General features: G+C 45.5%; 1 protein-coding gene across 1 annotated transcript in view; it reads left to right on the plus strand.

Moving 5' to 3' along the window:
• Abca4 (ATP binding cassette subfamily A member 4) overlaps positions 1–27,273 on the plus strand; it is a 127,959-nt gene that overhangs the window by 13,095 nt on the left and 87,591 nt on the right. The window contains exons 4-7 of the mRNA XM_042683963.1: positions 564–703; positions 5,532–5,659; positions 10,784–10,981; positions 25,203–25,292. Of these exons, the coding sequence (XP_042539897.1) occupies positions 564–703; positions 5,532–5,659; positions 10,784–10,981; positions 25,203–25,292 (556 nt within the window). The remainder of the gene's footprint in view (positions 1–563; positions 704–5,531; positions 5,660–10,783; positions 10,982–25,202; positions 25,293–27,273) is intronic.

Raw genomic sequence — 27,273 nt, forward strand, 5'->3', positions numbered from 1 at the left:
GAAAGAAAGAAAGAAAGAAAGAAAGAAAGGAAGGAAAGAAGGAAGGAAGGAAAAGGAAGGAAGGAAGGGGGAAAAAAGCCAGAACTGAAAGTGTGGCCTAAGTAGTAGAGCACTACACTCGAGTGAAAATCAGCTAAGAGACAACTACCAGGTTCTGAGGTTCAAACCCCAGTACTAAAAAAAATCCTACCTCTTTTGCTGTGGCAATATTTTAAAGACATATAATATAAATCAAGCATACAGGTAAATCAAACATACTATTTTTTTATTGCAAAAGTGTTATTATTACTGGTATTATCATTGTTAATTTTTTTTGGTTGGTCATGGGCCTGAACTCTGGGCCTGGGCGCTGTCCCTCAGCTCTTCAGCTCAAGGCTAGCGCTCTACCACTTGAGCCACAACACCACTTCCAGCTTTTTCTACTTATGTGGTGCTGAGAAATTGAACCTAGGGCCTCATGAATGCAAGGCAAGCACTCTACCACTAAGTCACCTTCCCAGCCCCTCATTGTTAATTTTTATTGTGGCTATTTCTTCATTGCTAATGCTTTGTCCTTCCCACAGTTTGGCAAGGGTGTATCGAGATTTTCGAGAAGTCCTCGTGGATGCACCAGAGAGCCAGCATCTTGGCCAGGTTTGGGTGGAGCTTCGCACCTTTGCCAGGCTCATGGACACCCTGAGGACTCACCCTGAGAGATTTGCAGGTAACCTGAACTCCTGGGGTCTCGCTCATCATTGCCTCCTCTGTCAGAGACTGAACAGCTAAGGTAGAGCCGGAGAGCTTGTGTAGGAAAAGATTCAAGAGGGAGCAGAAAGGGAGGGACTAAACGGCAGCGTGGTGGTCATCTTGGCAAAGAGCTTTTCTCTATACCAGGCTAGAAGGTAGAAAGTTGGGCAGAGTGGCCAGTAGGCTCACTTTCCAGGTTGAGTCTAGAGGCACCCAGGCAAGGAGAACTATTAGAATCAGGAATAATGAGGAGGAAGGATAGAAGAGTATCCTCCTTTCTCTCCTTCACAGGAGGAAATCAAGAAACAAGCACAAAACAAAACAAAAACAAAGAAAAAAAAACCCACAGCAGTAACAATGCCAACATGGTGGCTTCTCCTCTTCTTCCTCCTCTCCTCCTCTTCCTCCACTTCCTCATCTGCTGCTTCTTTCTGGTTCTGCTATTAGGTCTTGAATTCAAGGCCTGGGCATTGTCTCAAGGCTGATACTCTACCACTTCTACTTCTGGCTTTTTGGTGGTTATCAGACATAAGGGTTGCACAGACTTTCCTGCCTGAACTAGCTCCACTTCCTGAGGAGCTTGGATTAAAGGTGTCTTCTCACACGTGTGAGTAGCAACAGGCATTTTGATGTAAGAAAACAGGTAGGTGACACACTAAGCAGAACCTTTCTGCCCCAAGTTAAACAAGTAGGAGAGTTGGGCAGCAGCTGTTCAGCCCTTGGACAGACTGTAGACTCGCTTCAATAGAGGGGTCTGTGATGAGGCGAACTTTTCTCAGAGTGGTCCATCATCAAACTGAGTCTGGCTGGAGGAAGCGGATGGGAAGAAGTCCAACCATAAGATCCCTGAGGTTTGTGAACAAGAACCCAAATCACCACTTCCTAAACCAAAAGCAGGACAAGTTTGGCATGCCAGCAGTCTCTCTGCAGTCCTGCGGGCTGTCCATAGCTGAGCAGCCGGGGCCTGGGGACAAGGGATCGGAGAAGGCCAGCCAAGGCACCCAGTACTGGGAAAATGGCAGACTTTCTGACCTTAGGGCCCTAGAGGGGACAAGACTGGATCCCCAAGTAACAAGCACGTTTCCTGAAGGAATCCTAAACTGGGGACCTCAACCCACTGGCCGATGGCAAACTGTTCTAGAAACTGTCCAGGATTTTTGTAGGTATGGGTCAAACTGACATATTATAATCCTCAGCTGAACCTTGGAGAGCAAGGTGGGTGGCAGAGGTGTGTGTGTGTGTGTGTGTGTGTGTGTGTGTGTGTGTGTGTGTGTGTGTGTGTGTGTGTGTGTGTGTGTGTGTGTGTGTGCTTTTGCCAGTCAGGTCCCCAGTCACCTGGGAAAGTATGCAGCCCTTGCCTTTCACTGCAAACCAGTCCCACTGCATTCTCAGCAGGAGAGGATTAAGGATGAAAGACCAGACCTGGGCCAGACCCTCCTCCCAGCCAGCCCTGTGGTCTTTTAATCATCTTCAACATCCCCTCCCAGAGCCCTCAGCTCCCCTCAGCCCCCACCCCGCCTCTAATCTTCCCAGCCAAGAGAACAAGAAGAACCACATTTTAAACCAAATATATTTTTCTTTCCCCAGGCCCACAGTTCACATTTCTCCTTCAGGAATCTAATGAAGCACCTGTCTGGTATCACCTCTGCCTCTCAGTCTAGGGGCCCCAAGCTCTCCCAGCAGGATGCCCCCCGCCCCACCCCCCTTCCACTCCATCCCTCCATCCCTGTCTTCTGGCATGTGTTGGAACAGCGCCCCCTGCCTCCTGCCCTCCTCCCCAGGGCCTTTGCAGCTCAGTCACCTGGGTGCTCTCTTGTGCAATGCCTGGGCAAAATGACTGCTGGTGCCCCAGGCTTGCCCATCCCCCAGCTAGATATTTGTATGTAAGGGCAGTGTTAAAGAATAACTAGGAGACAAACAGTCAGATGGGGTCTGACTCTCCGGTCCGGACCACAAGTATTTATTGTATGCCTTGTGTTTCATTCAGCAGATGTTTACTGAGACCCTGATTCAATGTCAGGAAATCAGAAAGAGATGACCTCTAGGGCTTACCTCCGTGCACCCAACACTGGAAAGATATGGGAAGGGGTGAATGGCATGAAAGGTGTAAGGAAAATAAGACCCACAGCTTCCAACTCTGAAAAAAAAATATCTGAGCTGGGCACTGGTGATTCACACCTGTAATCCCAAGTACTCAGGAGGCTAAGATCTGAGAATAGCCATTCAAAGTCAGTCTGGGTAGGAAAGTCTATGAGACTCATCTCCAATTAACCACCAACAAGCCAGAAGTGGCACTGTGGCTCAACTGACAGAATGCTAACTTTGAGCAAAAAAGCTCAGGGACAGTGCCCAGTCCCCAAGTTCAAGCCTCAGGAACAGGAAAAAAAAAAAAAAAAAAGACTATGTCTGCAGGTGTGCATGCATGCATGCACATGTGTACATGTGTGTGTATGCACACACACATGTGGGCATATGCACATGCATGTTGTGCTGGGAGGAAGGAGCCACATAGCATCATGGAGAGCTGCAGAAAAGCATGTGACACTCCAAAGGGGCAATGGAAAAGAGCAGTCGGGCTGGTGCCCCAGAATAAGAAGGAAGGCAGAGAAAGCTGAGTTTGGAAGATGCAGGATTTATTTTGTGTAAAGGAGGAATGACAAACGTAACCAACAGCGGGGGGTGGGGGTAGAGGCCTGTGTTCAGGTTCTCCCAAAATTCTTGGACTCTTTTCCAAGAGTTACAGTGGCTACCCTTTGGCACAATTCCCAGAGCACCCAGGATAGCCAATGAGGATGCTATGTTGGAATCTCAGGCCCCTGGCTCAGTGGTATCCCTGGGAGCTTGTTCCTTGTCCCTTTATGAGGAAATCATCAATAATATTGATGTGGTCATTTAGACTTTTTAGCCCCTAGAACAGGGAGACTTGAGGTGGAAAGGGGGCCAGAAGGAACCAGGCATTGGATAATTCAAGCTGGAGAAAAAAAAAGTAGAAGCTAAGTCATCACCCAGTGTCCTAGAGAACTTGAGGTGTAGAACTGGGCCTTCACATGCCTGGCATTTTGCCTTCATGTTGAAACCACTTCTAAGGCCAGCACTGGTGGCTCATACCTGTAACCCTAGCTACTCAAGAGGCTGAAATCTGAGGATCATGGTTCAAAGCCAACCCCAACAGGAAAGTCTTTGAGACTCTTATCTCTAGTTAACCAGCAAAAAGCTGGAAGTGGAGGAGTGGTTGAAGTGGTAAAGAGCCAGCCTTGAGTAAAAAAGCTAGGAGATGGTCCTAAGCCCTGAGTTCAAGCCCCAGTAATGGCACAAAAACAAAGAAAAAGAGAAAAGAAGAAAAAAAGTAAAGAAAAGAATTCTAGGCTCTGTGAGTTTGACTCTGGCCAGTGTTATCAGTCCTAGCAGTGGCCAACTTGAGGCTGAGCACTGGCCCTGGAAAGGGGCTGAGGAGAAAGGTGAAGGTATGGTGCCCCAGGAGGGACAGAAATAATGTTGTCAGCTGGGCGCTGGTGGCTCACGCCTGTAGTCCCAGCTACTCAGGAGGCTGAGATCTGAGGATCACGGTTCAAAGCCAGCCCGGACAGGAAAGTCTGTGCGACTCTTATCTCCAATAAACCACCGGAAAATCAGAAGTGGTGCTGTGGCTCAAGTGGTAGAGTGCTGGCCTTGAGCTGAAGAGCTGAGGGACAGCGCCCAGGCCCAGAGTTCAGGCCCCATGACTGACAAAAAAAGGAAGAAAGAAAGAAGGAAGGAAAGAAAGAAAGAAAGAAAGCAAGGAAGGAAGGAAGGAAGGAAGGAAGGAAGGAAGGAAGGAAGGAAGGAAGGAAGGAAGGAAGGAAGGAAGGAAGGATGGAAGGAAGGAAGGAAGGAAGAATATTGCCAGGAATGGAAACAATACTGTCAGGCATAAGGGCTAAGCGCTTCTCAGTCCTCCCTCCCGTGTGGTAGAAATGGAGAACGTGGACAAGGAGAATGGTGCGATCACTTGCCCCACGGCCGCCTTAACTGTGAGGCACCCTCTAAAGTCTCCTAAAGGAATTCCTGATTCTGGCAGGTTTTGAATGAATCGGGAGAAAATGTGACTGAGGTTGACCAGGACAAGCCCAGGCAGCAGGCCTGGCCCTCCTCTTCCCTCATGAAGCTCTTCTTGCCCTTAATAACTCCATCCCTGTTTGTGCATGTTAGTGCCTTGAGCTTGGAGCCTGAGCCGAGATGTCAGGAACGCCAAGAATCCTCTACTTATCCCAAGGGCAGTGGGGACAGAGCTTGGATCGCCTCCGATCCTGCGCTGGGGTTCTCAGAACCATGGACATGTGGGGGCCAGGTAGTTCTTCGCCTGAGGGAGGGAAAATTGTCCTGTGCCGTGCCTTGTGGAAGTTTTAATCACATCCTGGCCTCTACCCGCTAGCCCTGCCTCCACTAGCTCAGCCAAGGACATTGTAGCAATTGCCAAATGTTCTGGAAGGGCTCAAATTTCCCGCTACTGTTCCCATCCCACCTTGTTGAAAGCCACTGTCCTACACCAACCCCACAAAGACTCCCAACCCTGCCCACCCTAGGCTTACCATCCCCACTGAGGTGTACCTAGCTGCTTCAGCAGTAAATGACAGTAGGACCGTGTTGGTGACCTCTACTGGCCAGATCCTGCCCTCCAGGTGTTCAGGGACATCTAGAGTCAAGTTGGAAAAGTTTCTAGTCAATTCTAGCTGTGGTGTGTGTGTGTGTGTGTGTGTGTGTGTGTGTGTGTGTGTGATCATCTCCTCTTCAAAACTCTGTTCATTCTCTCATTCATTCATATACAGGAAGAGGAATACAAACTCGAGATATTTTAAAAGATGAAGAGACGCTGACATTGTTTCTCATGAGGAACATTGGCTTGTCCAACTCGGTTGCCAACCTTCTGGTCAATTCCCAAGTCCGCGTGGAACAGGTCAGTGGGCCTGGGAGAGTGGAGGAGTGAGCGCAGCACCTGAGAAAGGCAAGGGAGACCATGGCTTTCTCTTTTCCCCTGGCTTCCACATTCAGAATCTATGACTCATGTCCCATATTTAGAGAAATACCTAAGGGTCATCCAAATGAAGAACACTGAAGCAGAACCCCATACACACACACACACACACAACACACTCCCCCTGCCATTCTCAGAACTCCTCAGGTGTTCATTACTGGAAGGAAGTTGAGTGATTGAGTGATCCTGGAATCCCACGGCTCAACCTCCCCTAGAGGGTTGGGGGCACTGCCCTCTGATCCTTCACTATTCAAACCTTCAGGGACAGTCGAATGTACTGGAATATGGTGAGAAGGAAACAGGCAAAGCCTCTGGATCAGGACGATCACATTTCCATGGGAGTGCTGGTGGTAATAATGCAGCAGGGACTGTCATGTGTTTCTCGGTTATCAGGAATCACAGGGACCAGGACAGGTTTCTGGGAAGCCCCCCCTGAAAATGCACTTTACCAGCCCTGACTGAGATGAATACAGCCATGCACAAACCTGGGAGGTGGGGGCCTCCACTGTGTGCCGAGTTCACCTCCCAAAGTCACAGAATTTGAAAAAGGGCCACTTACTGCTTCCTGGATGTTTTCTTCCTGGTGCCAGGCAAACTACTTCATCTATGATTCTGATTTATCTCTGACCTATATATCTCCCACAATTCACTTCCTCCATTTTAATAATTTCCTATGTTTAGACAGAGCATTTTTACCACAAACACATGACTTTTACATCAGTTAGTTTCTTTGTCCCTCACAATGATCGTAAAATGGGTCAAACAGATGGGGAAAAGGGAGATGTCTGATAACAGAGTAAGATTTTTTTTGCCCATAGCTACCAAGCTAGGAATTGTCAGAACTGCAAAAAACTGTGTCTATTTTGAGATAAAGATGTGAGCTTAGAACAGAAAAGGTTTCATATCAATTTGTCTGGCATGTGTGCATGTGTGCGTGTGTGCATACGTGTGTGTGAGTGTGTGTGTGTGTTGTTCCTGGGGCTTGAACTCAGGACCTGAGCACTGTCCCTGACCTTTGGTGCTCAAAGCTAGCACTCAACACTTGAGCCCCAGAGTGCCACGTCTGGTTTTTTTTTTTTTTTTGAGTAGTTTATTGGAGATAAGAGTGTCACAAACATGGGGCTGGGAAGGTGGCTCAGTGGTAGAGCGCTTGCCTTGCATGCCTGAGGCCCTGGGTTCGATTCCTCAGCATCACATAAGCAAAAAGAAAAAAGCCAGAAATGGCACTGTGGCTCAAGTGGTAGAGCACTAGCCTTGAGCTGAAGAGCTGAGGGACAGTGCCCAGGCCCAGAGTTCAGGCCCCACAACTGGACCCCCCCCCCAAAAAAAAAAAGAGTGTCACAACCTTTCCTGCCCTGGCTGGCTTCAAATCATGATCCTCAAATCTCAACCTCCTGAGTAGCTAGGGTTCTAGACCTGAGTCACTTTTCCCTCCCCCCCCCCCCCCCCCCCCCCCCCCGCACCAGCCTGGTTCATACTAGTTCTTAATTGCCCAGATCCTCAAGGTTTTACTGGCTTAGATGAGGGAAACAGGGTCAACTCCTGGTGAGGCCCTGGGAGGAAGGCCTGACTGTCTGGCACTGCCTGGCTTCCGCATGTCCCACGGAAGGGGAGGCGTCATTGGCACTGATGGCTCATTTTCCCGCTTCTCTTTCTCTTCAGCCCATTAAAGTCCAGTACTGGCAATGCCTATGTACATCCGCAGTTGGTAGTAAAGAAGGGAGATGGAGATAAGGGCAGGAATTTAGGGGGAATTTCTCTCGAGTTCCTACTGACATGACCTTTGGAGCTTAAGTCACTTTGCTTCTGGCGCCAGAGCTGAGGCCTTTCCAGGGGGCTGGGGTCTCCAGGCTGTGCCTTTATCAGAGTGTGGCTAGCTCTGAGCTGCTGATGCTCTAGAGATTAGCAAGCCTCAGAGCTTCCTGGGTTTTGCCGAGGCCATGGATATGGAGCCTCTGTTGCACCTCCGGCCTCCTCATCGTTCAGACTCTCCCAGTTCACCCTCATCTCAGCCTCCATTGGGTTCTATGACTCTTTATCAGTGGAACAGGCCATTAGAACTTCTAGCCATGACAGCCCGCTCTGCTCTCACGGTGACTCATGGCTGTACAGCATACCATCCTCAGTAAGCAAGGGAGGAGTCTGCTTCTTTATCATCAGAACTAGATCTTGGTCCTTTCTACCTGGCATCTGAACTCAACTTGAAAAGGAGTCCTTTCCCTGGCCAGTCCTCTCCCTCTACTCCTAGTGTCACGTAAGTTAACAGGGAGTGGTGAAACTCTGGGATTAGATCTCCACAAGATCACACACTTCACTGTGACCTCAAACTAATTGCTGCACCCCTGGTTCCATCTTTGTAAAGGGAAATCATAAAGTGCTGACCATGTGTGGTGGTTGTGGAGGTGGAAAGATTTCATATAGGTGGGAAGCACTTAGCATGATGTCATACAACACACAGGAGTATGAGCGAGCCACGTTCACCAGCTTTTCTTCTTATTGAAATGCTGCATTTCCAGCAAGCTAGAGAGCCTCTCAGAGGGCAGGAAACCTGCCTCCATCCTCTCTCTCTCCAGATTCACTACCATGGTCCCAGCACAATGGGAAGTCCGTGAACAGGTGTTGAGGAGAAGTGACTGAGTGAGTGGGACTTTTCATGGTGTACCAGTATTCTGGCTAGCCAGCTGTGAGTTTCTCATCACTTCACCCTCCTCCGTCCTCTAACTTCTATCCACCTGCTCTGGAATCCAAGAGGCTTGGACAAAATGAGTTTGTTGATGGCCTCCACTTTGAAAGGTTTCAGCCTCTGGGATTGGAGACAAGGATAGGGTTTACCTAGAGAAAGATGGGAGATGAAGGCAGAACAGGAAGTCTTTGTGGAAACACATCCCTGCTTAGTGGCCTCAGAGGATAAGAGGCTGCTGCCAACCCAGCATCATACCCTAGGAATTGTGGGGTTTGGAACACCCAGTACTTAGGATCACAAGGCTTGGGAGGGGTGGGGGGAATAGTACCTAATTAAATACTTAATTGAATAGTGCCTAATTCTGAATTTCAGATGAAAAACAACAAAAACTTAGCACAATTATGTTTGAGACATTCTAAGAGTTTATTTGTGTGTGTATGTTTTAAGTTTAAATTAAACTAGGCATTTGGTTTTTTTGGTTTTGTTTTTTTTTTTGGGTCCGGTCATGGGGCCTGAACTCTGGGCCTGGGCGCTGTCCCCCAGCTCTTCAGCTCAAGGCTAGCGATCTACCACTTAAGCCACAGTGCCACTTCCGGCTTTTTTCTTTTTGCTTATGTGGTGCTGAGGAATCGAACCCAGGGCCTCAGGCATGCAAGGCAAGTGCTCTACCACTGAGCCACCTTCCCAGCCCGGCATTTGGTATTTTTATGAGCTAAATTTGGTAAAAGTAAACAGGGAAAGTGGGTCATAGACTACTACAAATGTGCTCTTTCCACTCCACCTCCGCCTCAGGAGAGGTCTTGATGGTACTTTAGCATCATATGCAGAGATCTGCCAAGGTGTGTGTGTGTGTGTGTGTGTGTGTGTGTGTGTGTGTGTGTGTGTGTGTGTGTGTGTGTGTGTGTGTGTTCTGGTCATGGGGCTTGACATTAGCCTGGGTGCTGTTCCTAAGCTTTCATTGCTCAAGGCTAGTGGTCTACTTCTTGAGCCGTAGCCTTACTTCTAGTTGTTTTTGTGTTTTTTTTGGTGCTTAATTGGAGATAAGAGTCTCCCAGGCTGGCTTTGAACTGTGATCCTCAGATCTCAGCCTCCTGAGTAGCTAGGATTACAGGCGTGAGACACCAGTGCCTGGCAAGATCTATCAAATTCTTTAAAATTCTCCCTTCAATAAAGCATGGTTTGGGAGTATTTGGGTATCTTGTTACAGTTGGAACAAATAGCCATGAGCTTCATAGCTTACATGGAATGTATTTATTATCTTGTGATTCTGGTCAGAACTCTGGGAGTCCAAGTGCCAGCAGAACTTCATTCCTATTGGTAATATAAAAAGGAAATCTAGGGCTGGGAAAGTGGCTCAGTGATAGAGTGCTTGCCTTGCATGCATGAGGACCTGGGTTCAACTCCTCAGCACCACATAAGCAGAAAAGGCCAGAAGTGGCGCTGTGGCTCAAGTGGTAGAGCACTAGCCTTGAGCTGAATTGCTGAGGGACAGCGTCCAGGCCCAGAGTTCAGGCCCCACGACTGGAAAAAATAAGTAAAAATAAATAAATAAATAAAAGGGAAGCCTAGTTTCTTGCTTTTTCCAGCTTCTAGGGATTGCCTAGATTCCTTGGCTGGTGGTCTCCTCTATATTCAAGGCCTGCAATGGTTCATCTAACCTTTTTCCTATTACATTGCTTTGATACTGTTTCTTGTGTCTCCTTCCACTTTTCACAGATCCTTTATGGTCTGTGAAAATCTGCTTATGTTAAAGTCAGCTAATTAGCAACTTTAGTCTATCAGCAGTTTTCTTTTCTTTTTGGTAGGCCTGGGTTACCTGACCCATGCCCGCAGCATGTTTGGCTTTAGTTTATTTTTCCCTTTTTGCTTTAGTTTTGTTGTTGCTGCTGCTGCTATAACTATGTGCAGATAGGACCTTGTGCTTTTTACCTGGGGCTGGCTTTAGGCTTAGATTCTCCTATCTTTGCCTTCCTTGTAGCTGAGACTAGAACATGAACTACTACACCAAGCTTTGTTTCCTTTGTTCACTCACCTGCATTAATAGTACAAGGAGGTTTCACTGTGATCATTCCACAGATGTGCACAGTGTGGTTTGAACAAGTTCACCCTTCATCTCCATTTTCTTCTTCATCATGCTATCTTCGTATACATAGTTTACGAGGTAGCGTCTCACTTTACTTTTTGCCCAGATCGGCCTCAAGCCAGCATCCTCCCATCTCGACCTCTTTCATAGCAATTTGCCATCTTAGTTTGCTGTGCCATGGACTGGGATATCTTCACAGACCCTATGGGTTAGGACAAGGGTATGATTGTGCAGAAGGGAGGCGGTATTTTCCTACAAGTGTTGCCTCTCCTCCCTGCAGTTTGCTCATGGAGTCCCAGACCTGGCACTGAAGGACATCGCCTGCAGCGAGGCCCTCTTGGAGCGCTTTATCATCTTCAGCCAGTATCGCGGGGCACAGACTGTGCGTGATACCCTGTGTCCCCTTTCCCCGGGCACCCTACAGTGGATGGAAGACACTCTGTACGCCAACGTGGACTTCTTCAAGCTCTTCCGTGTGGTAAGAAAAGGGCTCTCCACTCCCCTCTTGGAGATTCCTGGGGCACGCAAGCAGTCGGGGTTCATGAATGTGAGCCTGCTGCTCAGGACAGGCCCCAAGGAAGCTCCAGATGCCCAGGGCTCATGGAATCTTCAACAACGGTTTTTCTAAAATAGTGGCCAGGATTGGGAGTTGCTATTAGGTTCACCTCTAGGTATGTGGTATGGCATATGAGTGTCTGCTCCAAGGTTGAGATGACACTGGCTGCCTCCTCCAGCAGTGTGGATAAGGACAGAAGAGGCCTGGCTCGATTTCCATGCTACCATTGCCCAGCTCAGTGTTGTTATTCATCTGTTAGACATTCTTATACAACAAGAATAACACTTTAGCCAGGCACCGGTGGCTCACGTCTGTAATCCTAGCTACTCAGGAGACTGAGATCTGGGGATCATGGTTCAAAGCCAGCCCAGGCAGGAAAGTCCCTGAGACTCTTATCTCTAATAAACCACCAGAAAACCAGAAGTGGCATTATGGCTCAAGTAATAGAGCACTTACCTTGAGCTGAGAAGCTGAGGGACAGCACCCAGGCCCAAAGTTCAAGCCCCACAACCGACAAAATAACACTTTATAGAATGGTACGAAAAGACACAGAAAAAAGACACAGCATGCTGCTGCTGCTTCTCCCCCTCCTCCTTATTTTCCTTCCCTCCTCCTCCTCCTCCTCCTCTTCTTCCTCCTTCTTCTTCTTGGTCTCAACTTGACCCCAAAAGTTCCTATTTCTACATATTAAAAATAAACAGAACATTTCCTAGTCTTAAAAATATTATGAAAGCCTGAAAAAAATCAGCTCAGCCTTCTTTTCTAGAACTGCATTTTGGGTAGACTGCTTGGACCTGACACTACCTCCTCCTTTGCTAGAAGGACAGGATGAAAGGGACATCTATAATGGGACTGTCAAAGTGCAGGATGCGTGAAAATCATCAGAGAGGCTGGCGAAAGGTCAAGTTCCAACTCCCCACCCCAGGCTGGGGCAGGAGACCTTCCTTCCCTGTTACCTTGGGAGATTCTGCTGGGGATGGCAGTCAGCCACATGTTCAGCAATACTCAGAGTTCTTCAGAGAAGATGACATATACAATATCTCTAGCACTGAATTGTGTGTTTTCTTTTGCTGACATTTTCATTGTGAAGAATGCCAGTCACTACGTAGTAAGGCATTTGTGTTTTGTCTATTTTTAAGATAACTCTTTCAAGAAAAAAAAATCAATTCCCAGCTTGTCTTTCTAAAAAAGCAGAAGGCTTAAAAAAAAATGAAACAAAATACAAGACCACACACTTGCTGGCAGAGTTCTGAATCAAACTGTGCCTTTCCCTTGGAAGATACTGTTCAGTTTTCCCCAGCATATCTGGGTGGGCCTCCACAGTGGGTACAAGGGGTCAGGACCTGGAGATGCCCCCACTGCTGAGAATCTAGGACCCCAGAAAAGGTCTCAAGGCTTCCCAAGGTTCAAAAAGAATTAAAAGCCTTGTGGTCAAAACATTTCTGCTCCAGGTCATAAAAGGAACCCAATTTCAGATACACACCATGGTTTGTTTCAGAATCAGACAGATAAGTAAAATGACAAACATACCTTATTCTGGGCAGCTATACCATAGCCCAGCCCAGGAGACTGTGACTGGTCTACAGAGCCCTGCCCAACCCCACAGGAAACCCAGGGCCCTCGTGCACCCGTGAGGCAGCATGAAGAATTATCTATGAACCCCCTGAGCAGGGCCAGGATGCCCAGGTCCCAGCACCATTTAGTCCCCGGTCATGAAGAAGTGAACTTGCTTCCTTCTGGAGGTGCTTTGTCCAGTAGTAGGTTAATTTGTCTCCTGGGGTATGACCATCCGTTCTGGGAGGACAGCCCTGGGTGTGGTTAGACAAGAGGGCACCAGGGCAAAAACTTTCCATTAGCCACTGGACTTTGTGCTGGTCAGCTTTCTGTTACTGTAACAAATACCTGAGGCAATTTACAAAGAGAAAAGCTCACAGTTTCAGAGGTTCTAGTCCATGGTTGATCGGCCCCATTACTTTGGGTCCTGTGATGAGGTAGCATATCATGGTGAAGCAAAGCCACTCACCTCATGGCCAGTAAACAAAAGAGAGTGAGGGAAGGACCCTGGGGTCGGTACTACCATCTTCATCATTCCCAATAACCTTAAGACCTCCCACTAGGCTGACCTCTTAAAGGTCCCATCCCCTCCCAGGAGTGCCTAGATTGGGACCAAGCCTTTAACACACAGGCCTTTGAAGATACTGGAGATCTGAACTAGAGAAGACTCCAAACTTGGGTCATTGGCTTTGAATGTTTACTTCACAGATAAGAAAAACCAGAAAATATTTCTGTCTACCTTTTTTGGGGGAGATGGGGCTTGTTCGGACTTCAGGTGCTAACTTTTGCCAGTTGCTCTCACTGACATCACTGAGTCCAACTGACCTCGGCCGGGCCCACGGTGCCCACTTGCCACCTCTGTATGTGTATTCGTGTGTTCACACCTGAATCAGGTCCCTGCCAGGGGCTTGGTACTGGCAAGGACCCAGGGCTCAAACCCCAAGCTCTCACCTTTACCGAATCTATGAACACATCTGTTCACAGATGTGAGCTTTGAAAGACCAGTACTAACAACTTCTGGCCAAGAAAAAAAGGAGGATACTAGGCTTTGCTATGCATTGAATCACTCTGGAGAACTTTTAAAGCGATACTTAGTGGGAACCCATAATCTGCATGTTAATGTTTGGGGGAAACTTTCTAGATAATCCCAAATTCCTACCAGCATCAAGAAACTCTGACTAGAACATAAGGGTTTAACTTAAAAAAACAGAAAAATCTCAGTTTCTATAGAGATGATGTCATAATCACTGTACTTAGGCTCCCATCCATCTGTGCTCTTCCCACAACTGGAGAGGACCAGAGACCAGAGTGGATGTGAAACCACCTAGAGAAGACTGCCTCATATGGGAGGCTGGCCTCAGCCTCTGAGGATTGTTCCTGCTTAACACGTTTTTCCTGGGCTCCTGACCAACACAGGACATGTGGACCCCAAACAAGGAGTTAATACCCTGGCTTCATTTTCAGGTGCCCTTGAAATGCACTTAGCTATTAGACGAATGGATAGCACAGCTAACCATTGAAAGAAAACCACTAATAAAGAACTTTTCAAATGATTGCAAGAATTAAGATGGGATTTTAGCTGAATAGCTTCCCTTCCGATCCTAGGAGTATTTTTAAGATAATGGCCCGGGGCAGACCTCCACCCTTGTGGGCGGAGCCTGGAGCAGCCTCCCTGGGCCTCGCTGTTATTGCAGCTGGTTGGCTCTCAGCCACCTTAACTCCAGCCAGGCGATTCTGGGCCAGCGCTTCTCCTGGGCTGTTCTCATGAGCACGTAGCCAGTGTATAAATAAGGTTTTATGAAATGCTAAGTGCACTCTCATTAACAATGAAAGAGGGGGAAAAAAATCGTAGTAAGCCACTGTGAACAGCACCTGCCCTCGAAGGATGGAGCTGAGGTTAGGGGTGCAACCTCTCCAGTCCTGTGAACCCACAGAGCTGAGAGGACTGAGGGGCAGGGGTGGAGGAGGGGGGCTGAGCCCCAACTGAGACCAGCTGTGTTTCTTCTGTCCCTTGGAGGTCAGAAGTGAATGTTGTCATCTTCAAACAATTCAAAGGCAATGCCCATGGATTACCCCACCCTGTCCATTCTCATAGTCGAGCAAGTGTGCGTGCACACACACACACACACACACACACACACACACACACACACATTGGTGACCTAGATGGGCTAGGAAAAGAAGCAAGAAACCAGGTACCAGGTGGCTGGATTTTAGTTCCTCTTATTTTCACCTCTGTGTCAGCGTCACCTGAAATGTTCACACCTCATAAAAAGGAGTGTGTCAGTTAGTTTCGGGTGAGGAGTTGGGAGCTTTCCCATCTGATTTGGGTCCAGGCTTGTGTGCCCCTCCTCTATGCCCTCCTCCCCTTCCTCCTCCTCCTTCTCCATCCCCTCTGTCTCCCCCTCACCCCCACCCTGCCCCCATGATCCTTCCTGTTTTCTCTCCTACTTTGGTGCACAGCTTTGAAATCTTGCTGAGAAGCAAATCTGTCCCTTCTGCTCTGAATGTTTATTTGTGGAAATTCAGCAGGGAACTGAAATGAGTGCCAAGACCAGCCATACTGCTGGGAAATCTGAGTGATTTCCCCCTGCCCCCTATCCCTGCCCCTGCTCAATGGATGTTGATGGAGGAAATCTGGTCTCTTTTGGCTCCATTTTCTTCTCTGTTTAAAAAAAAAAATGCTCCTGGTGTGGCATGATTCAGCTTTCTTTCCTTCCTTCAACCTCTACTCTGCTGTGGTTTTTACTTTGCTTGACTTCATCATAGCTCTTGCCCTGTGAGCATGGACTGGCTGACCACTGAGTTCCAGAGAAGGGAAAGACCCAGTCCTGGGGGTCTACAGCTCCTGTCAATGTCTTGCTTCATTCCTGGCTCTGCTCCCTGAATTCCTGAGTCATTGGGAAGAAACAGGGGAGGGCTGCCCAATGCCCGGCAAGAGGGGGGAGCTGGCCCTAATTTCTGCTCTCCTGCTCGGTCTCCGCAGTTGGTTAAGTTTCAACTATGTGTTTTGATTTTTGGAAGGTTCTTGCTGCATCAGAAGTCTCCAGGAAAGCCCCCGCGTTCCTGAAGTTTACAATAAGATCCCCATGAGTGACTTAACATCATGATTTCCTCTTCTGATTCCTAAGTCTCTACCTTGTCAATTTGCTCCTGTTTCTCCATGAAGGCTTTGAGAGAGGAGATAAAGGAGCGAACCAAAATGCCAGCAGAACCAGGGAGCAGCAAAAGCAAAACTTAGCCAGAAAATAGGAAGTTTTGAAAGTCATTAAGCCAGAGCAAGTGTATTTGACTACAAAATTTGCATTTTTACCCCCCTAAATCTACAAAAATCGGTGTCTATTGTAACCAACATTTTCTTTGGGTGAGTGGATTTCAATAAAGAAGAACTAAAAGGAAGATAGACGAGAGAAATAGAAATAAAAGAGAGGTTCTTGATTGTACACAAAGTTTACATTAATTGCCACACCAGATTTATCACCTGAGAGGTGAATTCAGGGTCTTACCCTCTTTGCTAGGCAGGTACTCTACCACTTGAACCACGCTCCCAGCCCTTTTTGATTTAATTTATTTTTCAGATAGGATCTCACTTTGTTCAGAGTGACAATGTGAGAAGCCTTAACTTGGATATTCCTATCACCACCTCCCACGTGGCTAGGATTACAAGTGTGAACTGCCACACCTGGCACGTGCCCTGATTTCTTTTAAGTTCCAGATGTACAACAAGCCAGGGCCTATTTCCTCAGCACACCACGTGTTTGCTTTATAGTTTCAGAAAGAGAGAATTATTGAGAAGTGAACACGTAATGAGGTTGGCTAGCAGCAGGCCCCGGGAAGGATACTTAGGATGAAAAGTACTGAGGTCTTGGCCTTTATTCGGTCAGAAGGATTGAGCTGTCTGGTATAAACTGGTTTATAGAAGGATTTTGGCTCCTTTTCATTTCTTTTTTCTTCCTTCCTTCTTTTCTTTCTTTCTTTCTTTCCATCTTTCTTTCTTTCTTTTTTCTTTGCCAGTCCTGGAGGTTGAACTCAGGGCCTGGGCACTGTCTTTGAGCTTCTTGGTGCTCAAGGCTAATGCTCTACCACTTGAGCTACAGCACCACGTCTGGCTTTTTCTGTGTGTGTGGTACTGAGGAATCGAACTCAGGGCTTCATGCATGCAAGGCAAGCACTCTACCGCTAAGCCACCTTCCCAGCCCCGAATTTTGACTCTTGATGATATCTACAGAACAGTAGCTTCTAACTTTTTTTTTTATGGATTTGAATCACTTTTGAGAAGCATTAATCGTTTCCCACAGTTACACAAGGAATCGTGACTCATGGAATTTACCTACCTATCATATGCATGTCCTTTCTACCTCATCTCTCTTTACACCATCAACAGCGTGCTCCCAAGGATGGGGTGGGACCAGTGTTGAAAGGAGCAGAGTCTAGGACCACCCAGTATCTCTTAGTGGCCAGGAGACTGGGTCTAAACTCTAGGTTGGAACCCAGCTTGCTGTCCTTTAAAGGGACCCCATCACCCCATCTGTAAAATCAAGATGATACTATATGTCTCATGGGATAGAGTGAAACTCACATTAGAGAGGAGGATGGGAAAACACTTGAAAACCCAAAGCATTTTGCTCTTCCTAAAAGCAAGAAGACACCCTCTTGGCAGTGGTCCCTTTGCTCCTTCGTCAGACCCCCTCAGACAGAGTGACCTTTCACCACCCCTGCATTCATCCTGCTTTCTTCAAGATGGAAGTCACCAGAGAGAAAAAGGCCTAGTTTTGGTGGAGCTGAAACCTGTCCTGTAACCTGTCTGTTCACACAGCCTGAGAGTCCACCCTGTGGTTCAGATGCTGTTTCCCCGACTGTGGGAAGATAGCATGTCTTGGGGACCTGTTCCAGTAGAGATAGTTGGGCATCCCCACCCCCACCCCCTGCCCTGCCATGACTGAGTCTGAATTCTCCACTCATGACGCATTTCCTAGTACGCAGGCGCCACTCCTGCTTGACACCCTCCCCCCCCCCCCCCCCCAAGCAGCTTCCTCTCTTTTCATTTGATGCTTAACAACTGTCAGGTTGCAACAAACAAGCTTCAAATCCACATTCCCCCCAGTCGCCCAGCAACAACTTCCCTCCCGGATAAATCTGGGCTTCCTGTAGCTGCAGCCCAGAGCTGAACCCTGCAGCTCAGTGCTGTCTGTCCCCATTTCCCTTCCCCTCTTCATCTACTCTTCCCCTGTGCTGCGGGTACTTTCAGGATAGCTACCCAGCCCATTCTGACCCCCATTCTGATTCCAGAACCTTCCACCACTCTTACAGACCATGCTGATCCTAAAACTTTTAACCTGAGGCTACCTAATGACCTTTGCAGTAGGTACATCCTTGACTTCAAAATTAAGTCATACCCTATATTTTTTGACTGAGTTTTGTTTCAGCCTCACAGTCTTGCTTCTCCCCAGCACTGCTGGCACTAGGCCTTCACTCCCAGATTGCCTCTTTTGAATTAGAGAACAGAGTATAAACAAAGCACTCAACTCATTAGACTCCTCTTTCATGTGCTGATCGATTGGCAGCTGTTCAATTAACTCATGAAGTCAGTCTGAGGCATCAGCAAATACTACTCAAGACTTTTTTTTTTTTAGGAGCTGATATGATTGATTCTGCTTAGGTTATAAAATATTACACAATCTCAAAGAAAGAGTACTTTTTTGTTTTTTTGTTGTGAGTTTTTTGTTTGCTTGTTTGTTTTTGTCCCTAAAACAAACAATTCAGAGACCTCTTGAAGCCAAAATCCTTCAGCTACCTTGTATCAATTTCTTAAGTACAAGATCAAGGCTTTGGGATTGCTGAAGACCAACCATGGTTCATTGAGTATCTTTGCTGAAGCTCTATTGTATACCCAATCTTCCTAAGAGATCTAGTTAGACCTTGACTTTGTGTTGGTGGTACTAAGCCCGATAATGGCATGGAGGTATTATTTAGGAAGTTAAGATAAATTCTTGGTTTAAGAATCTGGTGTAGGGGGTGTGGGGGGGAAGATATTTGTTTCCATTTTGGTCTATGACCTTTTGCTCAGAAATGTTTCCGTATTTCCATTCAAATAAATTTATGGCCTCTTCTAGTTCTTTTGGCAAGGAAAATTCCTATGCATCCGAGTAGATAATGAGGTGGAAACTAAAGGAAGAAGAGAGCCTTAGAACAGTTATTTTATAATTTACCTCAACATTAGATAACTAGCAAACAGATACAGTTGGAAGGTTTCCTGGAGACCAGCACCATTGTGAGATGTAAGTAATATAGCAAATGAGGATGTGAGTCCAAGCCTCCTTATTTATCATTTTCACTAAAAAAGAATTATAAAGGGAAATGCAGCTAGAGTGCCAAACACATGTCTGATAGATGAATATTATGAAATTGTTAGCAGATCAAAAGGAAAGTGTTAGCCAGACACAGAAATGTATATCAAGCTATGTCTTCCTGTCCCTCTCCCCTAGATTCCTGAAGTTCTTATCTGGCTATACCTCTGGTCTCACTCTCTTGCTAGCTCTCTTCACATTCCTGTCTCCACCTGGAATTCCTGGCCCTCCCCTTTTGTCCACAGACACTGCTGTCAGCCTCGCAGTCATCAGCTTGTCTTCTTACAAGCATCAACTCAAGTGTCACCTTGGTCATCAAGGTAGAGCCGACCATTTGCTCTCTGTAAGTCCTCATTGTGCCTGGCAGACACACCACGACTCATGGCTCCTAAGACTTCAATAGACTCAGTCTCTTTTTTACTAGATTATAATGTTCTTTTTGTTGTTGTTCTAATTTTTTCAATTTAAATTTTTATTGTTATTATACAGATGATGTACAAAGGGGTTACAGTAATCTAAGTCAGGATTATAATGCTCTTATTCAACACCTAGCCATTGAGTACCTACTGTGTAGATGTTCTGAAAATAAAATAAAGTCGTTCCTGCTTAAGAAGCTTATAATCTAGGAGTCACACAGATAAATGTGCCGAGAATGGATAAAGGGAACAGCTAGGAGTAAGCCACAGGGCAAGGAAAAGGGGTGAGTGGTACAGGCTTTCTGCAGAGGTGAGGCAAGGAACTTTCAGATGAGTTGATTCTTGCCCATCTGGGACTGAGGATGGGAGGATGTGAGGTGAGTTGACTGTTTTATCCCTTAGTCCCTAACGTGATAACTGTAGTGCCTAAAGACCACAGTTGTAAAGAAGCCTACAAAAAGATTTAAGACTTGAAGTGAAAAAGAAAAATTGATTCCAAAATACACAGAAAAGCTTTAAGATTAAAGTTAATAAACATGAAATTATGTATTTAAGGAAAGTTATGTTAATTGACGTTATGGTGAAATTCAGTATTCCTAAATATAAAACTTAAGGTCCAATTTATAGGTCAGGTTTCCCATTTTACACATATTCCTAATAGATACCCAGAACTCATATCATATTGTTCATGGAGCCTTAAAGTCGAATATGCAGATATGAAAGCACATCAGTGCTTTCCAATAGACTGGCCTAGGCATGGAAGGCAGCTTTAAAATCTGCAAGCTCACGGCCACGGTGTGCCCACCTGTGAAGGAAAGAATGGAGAGAAGATGTTCATGTGGGTGAAACATAGCCATGGACAATCTCAAAACCACAGTCCAGTGAGGAAGACAGGTGACCAACTCAGGGCAGGAAGAAACTCAAGTGTTCTGAGCTTGTGACGGATTTACTTGATGTCTAATCCCTTGAGATACCTGCATGTGAAAATTCCTTCATTCCTGTGTCTCTGAGCTCCCTATCCCCATTCTCTAGGACCTGGTTGTTCCTTCTACACTGCTTCTATAAACTCTGGCCATTGATTGTGGCTTCCTCCTGATGTCATTTTTCAGACCTCCCTGGCTACCTTCTCTAGTACATATGTGCCTTGCATTCATATCCCACACCAGTTCCTGGGGCCCCCAGGGTGGAGATAAGGACAGCAGAATGGTGTTATGATTTGAATTTGATCTATCCTCCATAGGATCACATGTTGAACACTTGGTCCCCAGCTTGTTACACTATTTTAGGAAGTTCTGGAAATTTCAGAGTAAGTAGGTCAAGATTGAAGATTATAGCTTGCCCCTGGTCCTTTCCCCCGCTCTCTACCTCTCTACTTCCTGTCCACCATAAGGTGAAAAGCCTCTTCCACATACCTCTGCCACCATGATGTTCTACCTCTTCATGGGTCCAGAATCAAAGAAACCAAGGACTGTGGTCTGAACTCTCTGAAACACTGCGCTGAAATAAAGCCTTTCTCCCTTAGGTTGTTCCTTGCAGATATTTTGTCAGATGAGGACAAAAGCAATACAGAGGGAAATAGGGAAGAATCTATTACAGTGCCTCACAGAGGTTGGTGCAACTAATCAAAGAAAAGGCACCTAGGAACAGAAGGTAGTTGGGGGAAGACAAAGTGATTGGTACAGGATGTGTAGTATCAAGGCAAATGTCTAGCAGACAGTTGGAAGTGTAGGCTGAAGCTGTGGGGAGAGATCTGGATCAAATTTAGAAGTTATCAGTAAAGAGGTAGCAGATTAAATGAAAATTAGAAAAGATGGTATTGCAGAAGAGAGGAGAAGTATGGCTCAAGTGGTAGCATACCAACCTTGAGCAAAAAAAGCCAAGGCAGAGCTCAAGGCCCTGAGCTCAAGCCCCAGTATTGGCACAAAAAGTCAAGAGTAGTACAGAAGGGCAGTATAAGAGAGCAAGAGGATGCAGACCTTCAGGGAACCTTAGCTTTTAGGGAGACAGAGGAGGCAGAAGAGCTCATGAGCAAGGCAGAGAAGGAGCAGAGTAAAGCAGAAGAAACAATATTGTGGATGTCAAGAGAGGGAAAGTATATGACCAAAAGTGCTGAAAAAAGCAGAGGTCTGAAAATACACATTAAAAAAATATATATCCAGGCTGGGTGCCAGTGGCTCACGCCTATAATCCTAGCTATTCAGGAGGCTGAGATCTGAGGATCACGGTTCAAAACCAGCCTGAGCAGGAAAGTCCGTGAGACTCTTATCTCCAATAAACCACCAGAAAACCGGAAGTGGCACTGTGGCTCAAGTGGTAGAGCACTAGCCTTGAGGTGAAGAGCTGAGGGACTGCACCCAGGCCCAGAGTTCAAGCCCCAAAATTACTGACCAAAAAAAAAATTAAAAAAAAACTGGTTAAATCAATGTTTTATCCTTGTAGTGTTTCTTATGCTTCAGGTTATTAGTGAGTGTGTAAGCACACACACGTGTGTGTGTGTGTGTGTGTGTGTGTGTGTGTGTGTGTGTGTTTCTATAAGGCCCTTTAGGTAATGGAGTGATGCAAATGCAAGCAGGTATTTGCTTGGAATGAGTGTGCCTTCCCAGAACTCTTCACGTTGAAATTTTCATCCCTATGGTGATTATTCTTGGAGATGAAGCCTACAAGAGATGAATAGGTCATGAGTGAGATTAGAAACCTTACGAAAAGATAGCAGAAAGCCAGCTTACTCTTCTATCATATAAAGATAAGAAACACTATGCTCTCTGCCAGCAGCAAACAGGCTCTCACCTAACACAAACCTCCCAGAGCTTTGATCATAGCTTTCTAGTCTCTAGAACTGTGAGGAATATAATTCTGCTATTTATAAGCTACCCATTCTACTATAGTAGACAGAATGGACTAAGAGAAGATCAGAACACCACTGAGGCTAAATATTCTACAAGCTCTAACAAATCAGCTTGTGTAGCTTATTCAGAACTGTGATAGAAATGAGTAATTGTCAACCAGAGATACAATTTTTTTTTTTTTTTGGTCGGTGGTGGGGCCTGAACTCTGGGCCTGGGCGCTGTCCCTCAGCTCTTCAGCTCAAAGCTAGTGCTCTACCACTTGAGCCACAGCACCACTTCCAGCTTTTTCTGCTTATGTGGTGCTGAGGAATCAAACCTAGGGCTTCATGCATGCAAGGCAAGCACTCTACCACTGAGCTACCTCCCCAGCCCCCAGAGATACAAATTTTTTAAAATTAAAAGCTTGATGCTTCTGGAAGGATCCATACCAAAATTTTACTAGTGATTACTCTTGCATAGGGGTGGAGCTGATTTCAGTGAGAGTTCTCTGCAGGTGTTATTACTTGTTATCTTAAGAAAAAAAGGAAGAAGCTGGGTGTTTAGCCCAGTGGAAGGGCGCCCGCCCAGCGTGCACAAGGCCTGGGTTCAGTCCTCAGCCCTGGAAAAAAGAAAAAGAAAAAGAAAAACAGGAAAGATGTATCACACTGTTAATTGCTTCTCTAACATTTGTGAGGTCCTGGCTTCCATGAGGAGAAGGGGAATAAAGGCTAGAATATTCTATTTCTGATTCAGAACTACCTGAGCATAAATTAAACTATTGAATTATTGAAATGAATAATTGTGAGTTTTCAGGAAGTCATTATTACTCCTTAATTGCATCAACTGTTTTTTTCAGTACCAGGATTTGAACTCATGATCTTTTACTAGCAAGTACCAAGTAGGCTCTCTACTACTTGAACCATGCCCTTTGAGCCCACTGTATCTATTTTTTAATCAGATGTCAATATGAGAGAATTTTACAAGATGATAAAGCTAAATTTTATTTCGGGTTTTTCTAGGCAACTTAAAAGCAGACTTGTATTTCATAGACATTTTTAACTGGGTGTTGAGAATTATATAATATCTCTAAAGCAATCTTTATTTCACCTCCCAGCATCTGGAGTTTAGGATTTCCCAAGTATCCTAAGCTGCTACCAAAAAATGCAATGGATAAGAATTTTATGTGATACAAAATTATGAATGAAAATCCTTGTCCATAATGAGTACAGCATTCCAAAGAGTATCAAGTATATACACAACTATGATCCATCTGCTTGTTGCTACAATAAGAGTAACCTCTCATTTATCAGAGTCTCCTTCTGAGTATCCGTGAGCTTAGCACATATAGTTTCTATGGATACGAGGCAAAAGAGACAGATGACACATCAACACATGCAAGCCCCATTGGTGGGAGGCAAGGAAGGACATAAACAATGTGCCTATAGGACACCTAACTGTGAGGTCAAGCAAAAAGGCCCATGTAACTCTACCTGGGGGGCAATCACCTTTCATGTAGCTATGAGTAGATTAGGCAAAGGAAAAGGTAATGCAACACTTGCTGATCAACACCTAACTCCACCTGCTCCTCAGCTTTACTGAGAACCATACTAGCCAACAAAATGCTTGTGGTCCACAAATATTTGAGTGAAAATTCCAAGTCCAAAGGCTGATGCCCTCTGGGCCTACTCGAGGCGCAAACTGAAGTTTGAAAGTCAATGTCTTAAAGCTTAGAACTCAAGCCTGAAGCCAGTGGCTCATGCCTGTAATGCTAGCTATTCAGGAGGCTGAGAGCTGAGAATCATGGTTCGAAGAAAGCCTGGGCAGGAAAGTCCATGAGACTCTTATTTCCAATAAACTACCAAAAAGCCCAAAGTGGAGCAGTGGCTGAGTAGAGTGCTTGAGCAAAAGAAGTCGAGTGCCTTGAGCAAAAGAAGCTCAGGGACTGTGCCCAGGCCCAGAGTTCAAGCTCCAGGACCAGCATACACACACACACACACACACACACACACACACACACACACACACACACACACACACACACACACACACACACACACACAATTCTTAGAGTTCAATACTAAAAGATGCTTACAGGATATCAATTACTTTTGGATCTATGGAGAATAGTCAATCAGGAGTTGAACTTGATTTTCATAAATGCATGGTGAGCGAACATCACAAAAACCCTTCTCTCAACTGGAGAACTGACCAGGAAACTGCTGACTTCAGCCAACAGTAGCTTTTAACAAAAGTGACGGAACTGGTAGAATCTTCCATGACAGCGTAGTTTTGAACAGAGGAAAAGAGTCACAATCCCCCCCCCCCCCCACAAAAAAAAAAAAAAAGGGCAGCAAGGGGAAGAGTTGTAAGCATTGAAGGAAGCCTGGAAGGTTCCAGAGAGCCCAAGATGAACAGATGGACACCCTTCCCAACACCCTCCTTTACACTTGGCCAGCTCTGCTGGTTTTCATCTTCCAGGAATCTTTTTTGGTGTCTGCAATCAGAATCACTGTAGTGTATGTAATGTTACCATGAAAGTATTTGTGACTGACTGGCTCAGCAGGACTACTTGGAATAAGAGCTTTTGATTTTTCTCAATTAAGGAAAAGAATTTTGTTTCTGAAAGGAATCTTGCAGAAAAAGTGCTGCAATCAGAAAAAAAAAAAAGCATAAGGAGAATTGACAGACCTCTGAGTGTATGTGGTGGTGATACTGGTGTGTGTGGGGGGGGTAACTCATGCCTCTCCCTAGCCCTGTTTTGCTTTAGTAATTTTTTAAATAGCATCTCTTGCTTTTTCCTCCTGGTCTGACTCAAATCTGTCTTCCTACTTAAACCTTCCATACAGCTGGGATTGCAGTCATGTGTTACCAAACCTGGCCCATGTATGTATGTGTGTGTGTATATATATATATATATATATATATGTATATATATGTATATATATATATATATATATACATATATATATATATATATATAAACTTTTTTTGTCAATTACAGCTTCCCACCATCCTGGACAGAAGTTCTCAAGGTATCAATCTGAGATCCTGGGGGAGAATATTATCTGATATCTCACCTAGAATTCAAGAGGTAAGTAGCCTGATGCTATTCATTATAATTTAATTGTCTTTACAAAGGTTACTATATGTATTAAAATAAAGAAATAAAAATAATTTGAATAAGCAATGTGTCTGATATAGCACAAATCATCAGTGGACTTACAATTAAATCTAAAGCTTTTCAGTACTGAGGAGATCCATTCTTTTCTTATGTTCTTCAAATACATATAATGTGTACTGCCACTAGTAATAGTTCATACTTATATAGTGTTTATGTAAGCATTATGCCCACCTTTGGTCCTCAGTTCCACCCAGACCTGAGCTCCTCCCATAGAGCTGGCCCCTCCCTTTCTCCACCCAGATCTACCTGAGCTCCCATCTTCCTCACTTCCCATGCCCACACCCTGCTGCTACCTCCATAGTGGAGGCTGCCATGTGCTCTATGGCTCCTCTAATAAACCTTGAAATAATCTTTCTCCTGTGCCTGCCTGCCTCCGTGTGGTCCCCTGGGATGGATGTGATGGATTCTTTCAGTTTACAAGTGCTATTCTAACTGCTTTGCCTACATCAACCCAATTTCTCTCTCTTCCAGGGAGAGTGTTGTGCTGTTGTTGTTGTCATTGTATGTGTGTGTGTGTGTGTGTGTGTGCCAGTACTGGTACTGGGGCTTGAACTCAGGGCCTGGGCACTGTTGCTTAGCTTTTCCACTGGAAGATGGCACTCTACCATTTGAGCCAAAGCTCTACTTCAGCCATTTTGGTGATTAGTTGGAGATATAGACTCTCAGAAACTTTCCTGGCCAGGCTGACTTCATTCAAACAGTGATTCTCAGATCTCAGCCTCTTGAGTAGCTAGGACTACAGGCGTGAGACACTTGCACCCAGCTCTTCCAGTGAGTTTTTATGTTGTTTAATAACATATGTTCACAAGCCTTCTGTCATGTAAATTGATCCTTGCAACTTGAGAGCTGATCCGTGGCAGAGCTATAATGATGGCTGTGGGAAGTATGCCGATGGAGAAGGGAGTCACTCTTCAATGGGACAAGTATTACCAAAGGGAGACAAAAGGTGAAATGAGATTTTCCTCCAACTTTTCCTCCTCTGATTTCCTGCAGTTGATTTAGGCTCAGTTAACTTGGAAAAGCAAGTGACTGTTTTTAGAACTTAACCCCATTGTACACAAAAAGTTCAAAAAGGGCCTGTTGTACCAACTGCTGTGGCTAAGTTTCCTCATAGCATCTAGAAACCTCTTATCTGCATAATAGAGCTGAAGTTGACAGAGAATGTAAAAAATTTCCCAAGACACAAAAATCACTCTTAATGGTGTGTGGGAGCTCCAGAAGATTCCTTTCCTGTCTGGATAGCGGATCTAAGCATTTGTGAGTGAAGTTGAAGCAAAAGATTGGGTATATATTAACTGACATGAGATCATTTAACACTCACGCAGCCCTTCTACATCTCTGATTAAATGAATGACATAATAATGGCAAGGATCCCCTTGTGAGACCATCATAAGAGTCGCTATTGTAGAAGCAATCTGAGATTCTAGCTTCTAATATCAAAGCACAGGCTGTGATTATAGGCATGACTCACAGTGTAGGTTCCACATGACGCCCATCAGTTTCAGAGGGCAAGTGTTGGCATGCACGCAGCTAGGACCACAGGTAAACACCACTTATTGCAGTAGGAGAATGTTTTTCGTCTCACCTGGTTGAATCCTAATGGTTTTCTTTTTTCTCTTTTGTTAATTCCCAAGTGCTTTGAACATGAATAATAATGGATGCTTAGGGAATAAAAGCAGCACTATTTTTATATTTCATTTTCCTCTAAAAGCCAAACGGCTTCCTAGGAACTAAGATACTGACCACTCTGGCTAGTGTCTCAATTAGTTCTCAGCATCAGAGAATGATGGGCAAGGCCATGAAGGTCATAACACTCTATGGAGAGGAACAGGCCACTAGGCTCTCCTTAGTTGGCCAGGAATTTGTAGACTTTGCCTATTCTATGTTTGCT

Source organism: Dipodomys spectabilis, unplaced genomic scaffold (assembly GCF_019054845.1).
Source record: "Dipodomys spectabilis isolate Male_0828 unplaced genomic scaffold, ASM1905484v1 ptg000002l, whole genome shotgun sequence".
NCBI lineage: Eukaryota > Metazoa > Chordata > Mammalia > Rodentia > Heteromyidae > Dipodomys > Dipodomys spectabilis.